This window comes from Siphateles boraxobius, unplaced genomic scaffold (assembly GCF_051911475.1).
Source record: "Siphateles boraxobius isolate OS27281-9 unplaced genomic scaffold, OSU_SipBor_1 66, whole genome shotgun sequence".
Lineage (NCBI taxonomy): Eukaryota > Metazoa > Chordata > Actinopteri > Cypriniformes > Leuciscidae > Siphateles > Siphateles boraxobius.
This window is the reverse complement of record NW_027509193.1, coordinates 18,308,046-18,321,287: the sequence shown is the minus strand read 5'-3', so window position 1 is coordinate 18,321,287 and position 13,242 is coordinate 18,308,046. Positions and strand designations below refer to the sequence as shown.

The window sequence follows — 13,242 nt, the reverse complement described above, 5'->3', positions numbered from 1 at the left end:
GATGGGTCAGAAGAAGCAAAACAAATACGACTCCAAGCAGATGATGTGTGGCATTTTGAGCTTTTATTGGCACAAAGCATTACGTTTTTAGTAGAATATTATTCACTATTCATAAATAAGATGAATTATCATCATAGTGAAGGTCATGAAATCATGCTACTGACAATAAACATAAAAATGATTATAAATAATACAGTGCGCAGACTGAAAGAGTATAATAACACATTAAAGTTACAATGTATATGATGTGTTTTTGAAAAATTGCCCGTGCAAGCATGGAAGTCCTGCAATGAAGACAGCAGATAATAAATACGTATTGCACATTGTCTCTAATATTGAGAAATGTTAAATTACATGACTTATGTGATAAATAAGATATAAGCACATATCAGGTTGTACGAAAAGTCGTTGGATAATCAGATCCAAAGCCAAACCTTACTACAAAATAGTTTTAGCACTGTAATTTGTCTTCTGATATACGTAAAGTCTGTCCAGAAGCACTCCCTTGCTCATTAGCATTTCTGCTGGCATAGGTCGTGCATTTCGGGACACATATACCTTCTCCAGGTGAGAGTTCATGGGAGAACCCACATACTTTGCGCAATAGGGGCCAGACAAACTTGGGGCGCATATCACTTCTGTTTTGTAGAACAGCACACCATGATTTAAATTGCAGAAATTGACATTCTGACCTGCTTTTATGGCTATTTCACAGGTTCCCAGCAAATCGTCGTCCCATTTACTATCTTCATCCCAGACCTCCAGTTTCATCTTGTCATTCTCTGCCAGGACAACATCACCCAGATCAAAGGTCCTCCCCCAGTAGGGTGAGTTGTTATTCGTGATCATGTCGGTGCGTCCGATCTGCACGTTATGTTTGTCGAACACTTTAACGTACCCATCTGTCGCTGTGGTTTGGTCACCCCACAGACCTTCAGCCCTCACGATTGTGACCTTGACCCGAGAAAGTCCACGCTTGGATGGGCAGCAATCTGGTGTGACCCCTGGATTGTTGCGACAAGTGCAGGCACATGGATTGTTTGGGTTGGCTTTGACGCCATCCTTGCAAGAGTCTGTGCAGTTCCTCCAGAGGGACTTTTCCAGAATGTAGTCATGGATGGCTTGGCGCAAGTGCTTGCGCACTGGATCTTTGGTGGGGATCAGCTCATGTAGCGACTCCAGAGAGTAAGAAATCACATCTGGGTTTTGTGGAATAGATGCAAGCCATTCTTTGTACGCTGCCGGGTCTTTTCCTCCGGAGAAAAGGAGCTCTGGCTCTGTGGTGTGACCTCCAGTGACATCGGTCAGCCTTTGAATGGAAAACAATAATAATTTGGGATCTGCTAATTAGCGATGCACCAATATTAAAGTTCTGTCTAATCATTTTTTTTTCATGTCCACTGTGAAAAAGTGAATTTCTTACTCAGATTTTTTGTCTTGTTTTCCAGCACAAATATCTAAACATTCTAAAATCAAGATACATTTACTTGAAAAGCAAATTGACATAGTATATTATCTTGTCATGTTGCTTCTCAAGTAAATGTATTGTGATTTAAGAATGTTTAGATAAAATGAAAATAAAAAAAATATGGTAAAAGATAAATAAATAGAATAAAACAAATAGTAGTTTTAAATTCTACAAGTGAATTAAGGTGTCACAACATTATAATGTACAATATGAAAAATTGACACAGAATTTTGAGATCTGCTAAATATTACATTTTACAGTGTTATTAAATCATTGTTTTTAAAGATTAACTTTGTGAGTTTTAGATCATGGCAGAGCGAATCTAAATATAAAACATAGTGCGTCCTTATTTAAACCCACCTGTCATTAAAGCGGCTGGAGAAGCTGCTTTTGTGCTCTGCTTTGCTCTTGTCTTCATTACAGTGCTTAGATTCTGCTTTCATATCTACTTTGCCAAGAATGCTGGCATTTGCCTCCACTTCCAAGCATATCTTCACTTCATCCACACTTAGGCCCTGTAGAGCGACCTCACACTGTCTGATACTGGTCACAGACTGAACGCTTCCACCAAGAGTTACCTGGAAAAATGTCATTAAGCACTTCTAAATAATGGATTTGACTTGCATTGTGTTTTACTGTTGAAGCATTTTGGGCCTTTGAAATCCATACAACACAAGTTATTGAAAAGAGGGTGAAACCAAAATTACCTTAGTGATGTAATGGGTTCCATAGGTGTTAATAAACTTGTAGAAACGTGGTTTGAAAACAAGATTGTATGTCTTGGGAAGCTCCTTTACAGAGCGCTTGAACTCAGAATGGAGAACAGGCTTATTGGAGACCCTGTAACTGTAGGTAGACATTGAAACCCCATGTTAGAGGCGATAGAAGAAGACTGCATAATGTTACTCATTTGTTTCCTTTATAATCAATAAAGCAATCAATCAATTGTCAAGGAAGGTGGGAATCAGTGAAACTATCACACCTGTAAAAAGCACAAGAAATACTTTGACTGGCGAAATTGAACTTGTCCTTTTTGGTCTTCTCCATCGAGTACTCCGCAAGTTTCGAATTAGTTCCAGCCGTAATGAATGAACCTTTATTTTGGCCTATATCTATTCCCAAATTTGCCCCCCAGTTGTTCTCAATAGAGGAGGTGCTGGAGCTGATCAGTTCCTCGCTAGACTGGTACAGGGAACTTGATATGTGTATGCTGCACTTTTGGCTGGGTCTCCAGTCCACCACAGATATGGGAAGCCTTTGCTTTGCCCCGTCCATGTAGGGGTTCCTGCAAAGACTGCAGGATTTATCCTTTCGCCTCCAGACATCTGTGTTAATGACAAAGGCTCCCTTGCGCTGCATCTTGGTCACATCGTATCCTTCTCCGGCAAGGTTGGACCCGGGGGCGAAGTTTGCTTGTGCACATTCATTCGGTTTGCCTTTAGTGCATGACTGCACGATGGGCAGAAAGAGGTAAATAACAAACCCGGCCCACATCTCTGTAAAATGGGTCGAGATAAGGTGTACGGATGCTCTTCTTTCCTTTGAAGGAGATGAAAGTTATATTTTTTTTATTGGAATTTCACAAGGCATTATAAAATGATACATTCAGTGGTGAGAAAAATAACAGATTTAAACTCACGCACTCAAAATACACAATTATTATATAGATAATTGCTCACATCCTATCAACAAGATGTGGGAAAATAGAATATAAAGTTTAAAAAAATGTATTTGTATACTTCAATGTATTTTATCTCTTCCTATTTGTCATTAGAAATCAATTATGTATTGCCACTAGCATCAGGAGAGCAGGGTAATACTTTGATATAGTCTAAAAACATTAAAATTATGAATATAATTCAAAAAGTATTCAAAAAGTGTAATGTAATAAAATTAATATTGAAGTAATACCTGTCATTACCAAATGGAATTGTTGTAGTTTAACTGACACTTCTGAAGTAAATAAAACATGCCATTCTTTTAAACTGTAGTCCCTATTACAACCGACTAACTAATTTTGAAATATCAACAAGACTGTAATAACAGGATGGATGCCTTGTGCTGCAGGTTTTTTAATAACAGCGGGTTGTGCATTAAAAGGGGTAATTCTATTGTATAGTAGTTAGGATTATGGAATTTGTGAGACAATTTAGTGGGTCTCGCCTACAGGGATCATAAGGAATAATACTAAAAAAATAACAAATTCAGTTGCTTATTTCCTTTGCATTACATCATAGGCATGACCAGCTTAACCAGGTAGAAAAAAGCACTATGTTCTTTTAAAGGGGATGTAAAAGTCTCTTCTTACCTTCAGCTACTCTGTTTTGTCTGACGGGCGTTTGTGTATTATGTGCGAGAGGGGTTCTGCATGACATATAAACCTAAGTTTGTGGGTGGGCTTTACCGTTATGTGCTACCAATAAAAAAAATACACACTCATCTGTCGTGGGTAAGTGAGGGTATACGCTTTTCAGTTCAGAGGAATTATGTGGTCTTAAATAGCCACTGCAGCGCTGAATACGCTCTGTGGTGGGGGACTAGACAACATGTCAGTGGAACATGTGATTATTCATACACACATTGACCTGCGCATTGTTAAAACATGGAGCATGTACAGCCTGACCGTAACAAAATTAGTCAGATCACAACTTTACTAAATGTTAAATGTGCTACAGTGTTAATGTTAGTCACATAGTTCCTCTTGTGGTATTAAACAGACCTAACCTCCTACACGCTTTTCACAGTTCAGCAACCTAACCATGCATGACATGAATCACTTAGAAGAATCACTTAAGCTGCTGTTTTCATTGCTTTATTAACCACACAAATTAGCATCCAAGTACAGATCAGAAAATATATTGAATATAGAAAAACGTTACACTTTGTTTTTTACATTGTACTAACTATAAGTAATTTTTCAACTACATGTCAACTAACTAGCTCATTAATTTGCAACATGTAAACTAACTCAGAGTATTAGTTGATGTTTGCTTAGGGTTAGGATTGGAGTTCGGGTAAGCAGTTATTTGCAAAGTTATTTCTAGTCAGATGTATTGGGGACCATCAAAATTAGTAGATATTAAGCAGACTGTCTACTATTGCCATGTAGTTGCAAAGCTACTTATAGTCAGTAGACTGTCTAAAGTGGACTATCAGAATTATTATATCAAAGATCTATATAACATAAAGAAAACAAAGACAAGTTAATGCAAATGCTGATATGCAAAACACAAATTTGTATTTTTTATATAATTATTAAAATTAAATGTTTAATTTTTTTATTATTATATTTTTATTGTGCTTTCACAAAATCTGGGTTTTTCTTTCAGACACTGGTCTGATTGAACTGAAAGCGGCGCTCATCTAAAAGCACCCCCATTTCCACCAACACATCTTTCGGGATGGGCTGGGCATGTCGTGACATGTATGTCTTTTCCAGATGGGAAGACATTGGAGAGCCCACGTAGTCTGTGCATAAGGAGCCAGCTAAACTAGGACCACAAGTTACATCCGTCTTGTAGTACAGCAAACCATGGTTGAGTTGACAGAAGTTGCTTTTTACACCAGCTGTTAGTTGTATGTTGCACGCCCCCAGGAGGTCATCGTCCCACTTGTTGTCTCTATCCCAAACCTCTAGCCTCAGACCCCCAAACTGAGAGAGAACGAAGCTGCCGAGACTAAACTTCCAGTTCCAGGTTGGTGAGTTTCGGTTCCAAATCACTGGTGTCTCCCCTAGAAAGAGCTTGTGATTTCTCAGGACTTTGACATACCCATCAGTCTGTGAGAAGTAATCTCCGAACAGACCGGTCGCCTTTGTCACAGTTACAGTAATTTGAGCAAGTCCGCGCTGTGTTGGGCAGCAGTTTGCTTTTACTCCAGGACTGTTATGACAGCTGCAAACACAGGGTTCCTTGGGGTTAGTTGCAATACCGGCCTTGCAAGGTGAGGAGCATTTCCTCCAAAGGGCCTTCTGCAGTATGTAGTCACGAATGGCTCGGCGTAATTGCTCATATTTTGGGTTCTTGACTGGCAGCAACATATGGAGGGGCTTGAGTGAAAAGGAAATCACATCTGGTTTCTCTGGCACTGTGGAGAGCCACTGAGCGTAAGCACCAGGGTCATTCTTGGCTGAGAAGAGAAGCGCAGTGTCTTGAGTGTGGCCACCAGTGATTTCCGTTAACCTTGTAAAAAGAAAGTTAGAAAAAGAATTAAGTGTGAACCCCTATATTATATTATATTATATTATATTATATTATATTATATTATATTATATTATATTATATCCTTGCTGAAAAAAAGTTAATTTCTTTTAAAAAAATCTACCCTGATCTTTTGAACAGTATTTATATCAGACTATAATGTTTAGCCAACTAGTATTTTATTCATGGTCACAGTCTCATAAGCTAAAGCACAAACCTGTCACTAAAACTGTTAGCAAAACTGTGCGTGCTCAGTTTTTTGTCTTTGGCCTGTTTACAGTGATGGTATTCTGTGTCTACACTGATCTTCATCTTCACACTTGCAGATGCCTCGACGTCCAGACATGTTTTAACCTCATCCATACTGACGTCCTGTAGAGTAGCCATGCATTGTTTGACACTGGTCACAGATTGCACAGTTCCACCCATTTTCACCTTTACAAAGAACAATAGTGCACAAGTGTAAAAATAAAAATATATCTTGCAGTGTGTATAAGCATTTATATTTCATTGGATTTACCTGGACAATGTAATGTGTGCCAAACTTTTCAACAAGTGACAAGTAGCTTTCTTTTGTTTGATTGTCATATGTCTCTGGAAGGTTTGTGAATTCATGGTTTAGTTCGCGATGTAAATGAGCGTGGCTGGAAATCCTGTAACTGAAGACAATAGTTTATAGTTGCTGCACATTAAAATCTACATACAGTAAACAATAAACTATGATGCTCATCACAACAATTGACCTATATATATATATAGAGAGAGAGTGGTCCAAATGTATACGGAGTGTCTTTAACTACTGTATAAGATTTAAAATAATAATTTGATACAATTCACTTATTGTGTATGCGTGTTTTTACATTGTACTAATATTTAAAAAAATACCTGCATGTAATTACAGCTGTAATTCATTTCTGTAAGGACATTAAAAACACCTTCCCAAACCAAACCTGTCTCTAACCTTACCCGTTTCCCACCTCAATAGCATTAAAAGTGTTTTGCAATACAATACGAACACAATAAGTATATTGTACCTAACATTTAATATATTTTTTTACTTCGTTTTTTAAGTACATGGTAGCTATAGTAGTTAAAGACACCTAATATAAAGTGTGATCTATTAAGTCTCACCTGTAGTATTCACAGGACGCAGACTGTTTGATGAAGCTGAACTTGTCCTTTTTGGTCTTCTTCATTGAATACTCAGCAAGTTTGGAGTTAGTTCCAGCCAACATCAGCGACATCTCATTCATGATATTGCCTATTTTCAGGCCGACTTTCCAGTTGTTCTCTACAGAGGAGGTGCTGGAGCTGACCAGGGACTCGCTGGACTCATAAATGGAGCTGGATACTGACCTGCTGCACTTTTGGGTGGCCCTCCAGTAAATCACAGACACTGGGAGCTTCTGCTTTTTGTTCTGCATGAATGGGTTTTTGCACAGGTTACATGTGTTGTTCTTGAGATCCCACTTACTCATGTCGATGACAAAGGTCCCCAGGCGTTGCATCTTAGTAATGTCGAAACCCTCTCCAGCCAAGTCAGATCCTGGTGCAAAATCAGCATCTTGACACTCTGCTTCTTTACCCAGAAAGCATGCTGGGTTGGTTGGAGGAGGAAGGTTCACAAGAAGCCCAGACCACAGGATAGCTAGAGGAATCATTACGATTTGGGTGTGTGATATTATCCTGTTTTGATATAGATAAATAAAAAATGAAAAAAAAAAAATTCACTGATTATTACTGTATGCGCAATATTCATATTTTTAAACTGCCATTAATATAAAATCAGGTACCTGCAAGTTTTTTTAAAATCAAATTTAAGCGATCATATATATACTGTACGTGTGTACTTTGTGTGGGATTAGTGTATCCTTGACCCTTCATTATGTAGAAATGTACTAACTATAAAATAAGTTTTCTGTTTATAATTAAACATTTTATATAGACATTTAAGCATTTGATTTTTGATGGCTCACCAATTCGCTATGATATTGTTACCATGCAGAATCAGTCTGGGGACGACAGAAGGATATTATTGAGCATCAGCTTTTCACTTCAAATTCTAAAAACCTATGGAACACAATGAAGGATGTTACTAATATGGAATGGAGTAGACCTCATGAAATCGATGATTTACAGAAGGCTACTGAACGAATGATTTTTATCTTCGGTTTTAAATTCAGGAGGAGCGCGAATGATGCATTATAAGTATCACACATTTAGTCTCTAAACATCTGGAGGACTTATACATATACACGCCTTTTTTATTGACTTTAGTTCAGCTTTTAACACTTTGCAACCATATTTATTACTGGAGAAATTGAAAAAGATGGATGTAAATTCTTGTATTATAAAATGGTACTTTTCTTTTTTTAACGGTTTAAGGTTAAAAAGATGATTTCTGACTCTCAATCTATCAGTACAAGAGTCCCTCAAGGGTGTGTGAGCTCCCCAGTTGTCTACACACTGTACACAAATGATTGTGTGAGCAAAAACATTAACAATTACATTGTGAAATTTAGTTACGATACTGCTATTCTTATCTTATTATATACAAATCAAGATTTTACCACTCTTTTATTAACCAGAAATTAACCAGTTTGTTGAGTGGTGTGACACGGAATAAACCTTTGGTATGGTAATTTGAAAGTACAGTTGAAATCCAGGCTTGGACGTCTTCTTCAAACGGCCATGAAGATCTTTTTTAGCCTTTTTAGCTCCAGACCTGAGTCCATGCTGAGGGAGGCATATAAGATTCTGTATGATACAATACACTCCCTGAACTGTTAGTTTGAAATCTTGCCATCGGGTAGGAGATCAAGAATGCCAAGTTGTAAATAAAAATGGTTTAAGAATTTGTTCATTCCTTCTACAATCAAATAACACTAAGTACGGTTTTATATATACTTTTTTATACGTACGTTTTACGGATTTATAGTTATGAATTATGGCATATTTGTGATGGGACATATTTAGCTCATTTCTCTCTACACGTTTAAAGCATCATCATCATCATCATCATCATCAAAACTTTTTTTGTTTTACAGGAGCAGAGGTCAGTATCAAAATAATATATTTAATTATTTAACTATTTATTTGCTTTCAGCAAATGCTCATTCACAGGGAAGTGAGTTTAGACTGTTTTTCACTTACCTGGAAGGTCGTTGTAATCATAATCTGATAGCGTCCCACATGTAGATTGAGAGGTATTGTGCTGTGCTCATATTTATATGCCACAAAACAAAGATGTATGTCCAATCACTGGACAGGTATGAGAACATTTACATTTAGATGCACTGACTCATCAAGTGTGAAAGGTTGGAACATGGGTAAAAAGGTGTTGTTTGACAAAAGGATGTGGTTTAATTTCAGCAAAACTTTATACTCACAATAACCATTATCATGTTTAATTGCAGAAACAGACATTCTGAATGATTTGCAAAATTTAACAATCAAAGAAAGTAAGCTGATGCAAATCAAACTCTCACTTAAAACAGCCCTTCCTGGTGGTTGAGATCTAAACAATGCAAATAGTAAGTTGATGCATGAGCTACGCATGCATAATGCATGTTTTTTAATCATAAATGTTGAAGTTTAAATGAATATGAATCTATAAGGCAAATTATATATCTTAGGTAATTTAACTATTTTTACACCAATTTTAATGACCAGTTTTATCTTGATTAACTTGTTACTTTTAAATTAAAATGCAAACATTCGTTGAAGACATGTTTGCAGATTTACTCCAAAGAGGTCTTAAACACAGGCCCAGATGCAGATAAAGATGTTTGTAAAATACATGCATGTAATACTCTGACAAATAAGCTCATCCTATGACTGTGGTCTGCGTGGTCTGGCATCATGACTCATAAAAAGAACTAGCTTTTCATCTAGTGGTTGGAAATTTTAGATTCTTGTGTGATGTGTGAAGCTTGTGTGAGTGTGTTTAATATTATTTTTACATACTTTTATATCTCTAAAATAGCCAGAGAGAGAATAGCACTAAAATCTGTGAACATTGTGTTGCATTAGATGTTAAAATAATACTAAAGAAATTAAAAGGTTCGACCTGCATGCAACTTATTGTTGCAGGGCCTTGTTGCTAAAATAAATGTGCAATTATACAAAAATAGACAACTTAGTAACTGTTTGCTCAAACAAGCTACAGCTTAAGCATGTGAAGAGCTTTATATTATTGAATGTTTTATCCAATAATAAAGTTTTAAGCATACTAAAGTCAGAGACAAAAGGTTTTCCACTCTAAAAGATGCACCATAAATAAATAGTCATTCATTGAATGTAAAAATTCCATGCCCACCCTTATTAATGGTGAGTGTGCTCCAGTTTGAGACAGGGGTCTGCAGAGCCCCACACTTGTAATTAGGCTATTTGCGCTATACATGCTTTTAATGATGGGAAGTTTGACTCATTTCTGTGAATAGTTTGTTTCAAATCATTCATTTCAAAGAACACGGTAAAAAGAATCAACAATTTGTTATGTCCTCACGTGGCTCTTGGCATCCTGGCGAAGTATAAATTTAAAGCATAAAATAGGCTATAGGCCTATGTAGTTGTTTTATTAACAATGTTAAATTAACAGTGATGGTCTCGATTCATTTGCAGCCGTGATTCAGCTCTTTAAAGAAGAACCTAAATTTAATTTGCATGTACAATTGACAAAAATTCATTTAAATATCCTGGCTGAACATATAAATGCTAAACCTATTCCCAGTATTGCCTATATGTTGTAACTTTTGTTTTATTCTGCCATTTACGTTGGTGGAACACAAGTTGTGATTGTCTTTCCTCCCTGCCCCCACCCTATTGTTATGTAGTGAAACAGCTTCTGTATAAAACATTTAAGGAGGGCAGGACTTGATTTTGTCCATTGGGAATTTTGTCCATCGGCCCAATTCAGAGGCTGCATCCTTCTAAGGCCGCATTCGAAAGGCCGAATGCATCACCACTGCTCGACAAAGGATGTCCCAATTCAGAGGCTTCTTTAAATGCGGCCTAAAAATCCGTCCTTCGTTTCCCGTGAAATGAAGGATACATCAGATTCAGAAGGATCCTTTGTGGCTTTGCCCATCCTAAAATTAATTGTGCACTGGTAACAACATGATTTTTTTGAGAGAAATTGCAAAATTACACTTTTAAATGTAAGTATTGGGTTTCAACTTACTCAAATATCTAAAAATACAAATGTAAAAAAATTAAAACGGTTAAAACTGACATACCTTAAGATGCCATTATGTAGGCTATAGTTTAAATTCCTACTCTTTATTTTACACAGAAATGGACCTAAACATATTTAGACATTTTGTGAACCCTATTTTGTTTTCAGAAAGTTTAATTAAAAAAAGTCCAGTACAAACATTACTGTCACTCATCAATGGCAGCTGTCACAGTTGCTAGACTATAGGCGACAAGAACAGTACTCCGTAGTATAGACCGTCCCATTGAACAACACTCAGTCCGACCTTTGTGGCCTTCGAGGGATGCAGCCCCTGAATTGGGGCACAGCAATTGGATTGTTGATGGGTTTTACTATTGCTGTGATCACCTGAAAGTGACAGGTTTTGATTAAAGGTTACGAGGGCACGTTTATTTCAAAATAATAATAATGATTATAGGCTATAAATAATTTATAATAGCCTAAATACCACAATATTCCATAAAAAAAAGAATTGTCAATTTTGATTTTATCGTGACTTTAAAGTAGGCCTACCTTACCGCTATATCAGTCAAATCCTCGATTACGTTACGGTTACACTCCAAATTGGCTAATTGCGAATCGGACAAGAGAGCTCGGTCAAATGACTCCGCTCGTACGGATTCATTCCGAATCGTTGTCCAACTAATTCACTGAAAAGGTCCGACTCGTTCAGAAATGGACATCGCTACTCTTGAGTTGAGCTATCCTTATAAAATAGGCTACTAATATTATAAAATACATTGAACGAAAATAGTGATTTTTTTTTATGTCATTTTGCTATTTCACTCTAAGAAAATATATTTTAATGGAAAAAATATCTAAAAGACACAAACTGGCGCCACCCCCGGCTCTTTCTTCCAGTTGGTCCAGACTCCAGACTGGATTAGAGCGCTGCAGCATCAGCGGATGATGAGGAGTGAAGGCCGGGCCGCTGCGCCCCTCCACCAGCCGCATGTTCCCGCACACCGGTATCACACAGCCCTTAAGAAATGAGCCGGGAGACTCTAGAGGATAGTAACCTTTTTTTGGGCATAGCCACTTAACAGAAACGGAGTTCTTTACCAAAGCCCACGTTGAAAAACTCTGCTGGCTGAAATCACTGCAAGCTAGCAGCAGCAACATCACTTGGCAGCACAGGGAGACGTGTTCCTGTGAGCTGAGCACGGCGTACATTCCTCCGGTTGCTGGATGACAAATGCCAAGCCTATGGATACAGAGATTTTTAGTCGGAATGGGGAGAATTGCAGGAATGCTTGTGCCGCTTTTTGGGAAAACCGGTTGTGAAGTTTAACCGTTGCTAAAGCGGTGACTGTGAAGCTCGTGTGTTTTTGCAGTCAGCACAATCAAGGTGACGGCAGCTAGCCCGTTAGCTCTTGAGCTATCCGGGTAGTGTATGACAGGGAACAGATAACGCACTGAGCGCGTCTGATATAAAAATATCATTATTGTTAAATTGAAAGAGCAAAGCACATGATATGTGTGTGTGCACTTTTTATTCGCACGGTACACTTTCTTATTGGATACTAGTGCTGGAGGAGATGCTTGATATCTGGGCGGGGAGGAAAACTTGACAAATCTATGAGAATTTGATAATAGTAGGCTACATATCAAACTTGAGTGCATTTTTTAAATTTTTTTTACGTAAGCCGAATATCTTAATGTTAACCCCATAAATCCCGTGGTATGTCATATCGATTCAGGCACTGTAGCCTACTGTATATTTTTTATAGTGACTACGTTACTTATGGTTGGTGCCAAGCAATATTGTCGTATCGTCACTATATTAAACGTATCCCGGTATTTGTTTACCGAAAATACACCTGTCTCAGGCGTCTTTCAGGTCGAAATGTCCTGTAAATGAGTCTTTTGTATAATTTTTTTGCAAACACACGGGTCTCTCAGAGCGCTGGTAGCTTAGATGCCAATGCCAACGCTCAGGACGGACAGATGATGATGATTCACTCCACGGGAATATGAGGAAGTTATCCTGAACCGAGAACACGGCTTCGCGTTCACGAGACCCCTGCGGTTCCCGATGGTGAAATTATCCAGCGGCTGTTTGATGAGCAGCAAACGAAAGCCACCTCTCCTCGGGTCGCCTCTAAAGTCGAGCTGACAGAAGCTGGTGGGGTTTTGTTTGAAAGACTTGAGCAGGGTGTGACCGCACTTCGTTTAAATGTTACATGCTGCACTGTATAAATCAGCAAAACTCACTATGAACGCACCCTGGAATTTCTACGTCAACCCGTGTGGATGACGCCGCCGCCACCGCTCGAAAATAAACCGCCGCTAAAGGCAAAAGTCAATTTTTAAAATTATTTTGGCTGAAGAGCCGGTCTGTTAGCCATGTAGCTGGCTGC

General features: G+C 38.0%; 2 protein-coding genes across 2 annotated transcripts; both read right to left on the bottom strand.

The window, feature by feature from the left end:
• Window positions 1–46: 46 nt before the first annotated feature.
• On the bottom strand, window positions 47–3,851 carry prf1.1 (perforin 1.1). The gene is made up of 5 exons (XM_077212667.1): window positions 3,777–3,851; window positions 2,451–3,007; window positions 2,176–2,314; window positions 1,829–2,046; window positions 47–1,309 (listed from the first exon to the last, which is right to left on the bottom strand). Exons 2-5 carry the CDS (start codon window positions 2,960–2,962, stop codon window positions 439–441), a joined length of 1,740 nt encoding a protein of 579 aa, XP_077068782.1. The 5' UTR covers window positions 2,963–3,007; window positions 3,777–3,851; the 3' UTR covers window positions 47–438.
• Window positions 3,852–4,271: 420 nt separating this feature from the next.
• Window positions 4,272–8,937, bottom strand: prf1.9 (perforin 1.9). The gene is made up of 5 exons (XM_077212666.1): window positions 8,821–8,937; window positions 6,799–7,353; window positions 6,188–6,326; window positions 5,885–6,102; window positions 4,272–5,649 (listed from the first exon to the last, which is right to left on the bottom strand). Exons 2-5 carry the CDS (start codon window positions 7,326–7,328, stop codon window positions 4,794–4,796), a joined length of 1,743 nt encoding a protein of 580 aa, XP_077068781.1. The 5' UTR covers window positions 7,329–7,353; window positions 8,821–8,937; the 3' UTR covers window positions 4,272–4,793.
• Window positions 8,938–13,242: the final 4,305 nt, after the last annotated feature.

Excerpts from the sequence above, each read along its gene's own strand:
- prf1.1 (XM_077212667.1), bottom strand. The coding sequence starts at position 2,962 with ATGTGGGCCGGGTTTGTTATTTACCTCTTTCTGCCCATCGTGCAGTCA. Across the intron at positions 2,315-2,450 it reads ATTTCTTGTGCTTTTTACAG|TTACAGGGTCTCCAATAAGC; the intron begins GTGTGATAGTTT and ends GTCTACCTACAG. Across the intron at positions 2,047-2,175 it reads GAACCCATTACATCACTAAG|GTAACTCTTGGTGGAAGCGT; the intron begins GTAATTTTGGTT and ends ACATTTTTCCAG.
- prf1.9 (XM_077212666.1), bottom strand. The coding sequence starts at position 7,328 with ATGATTCCTCTAGCTATCCTGTGGTCTGGGCTTCTTGTGAACCTTCCT. Across the intron at positions 6,327-6,798 it reads GCGTCCTGTGAATACTACAG|TTACAGGATTTCCAGCCACG; the intron begins GTGAGACTTAAT and ends TATTGTCTTCAG. Across the intron at positions 5,650-5,884 it reads GCTAACAGTTTTAGTGACAG|GTTAACGGAAATCACTGGTG; the intron begins GTTTGTGCTTTA and ends TCTTTTTACAAG.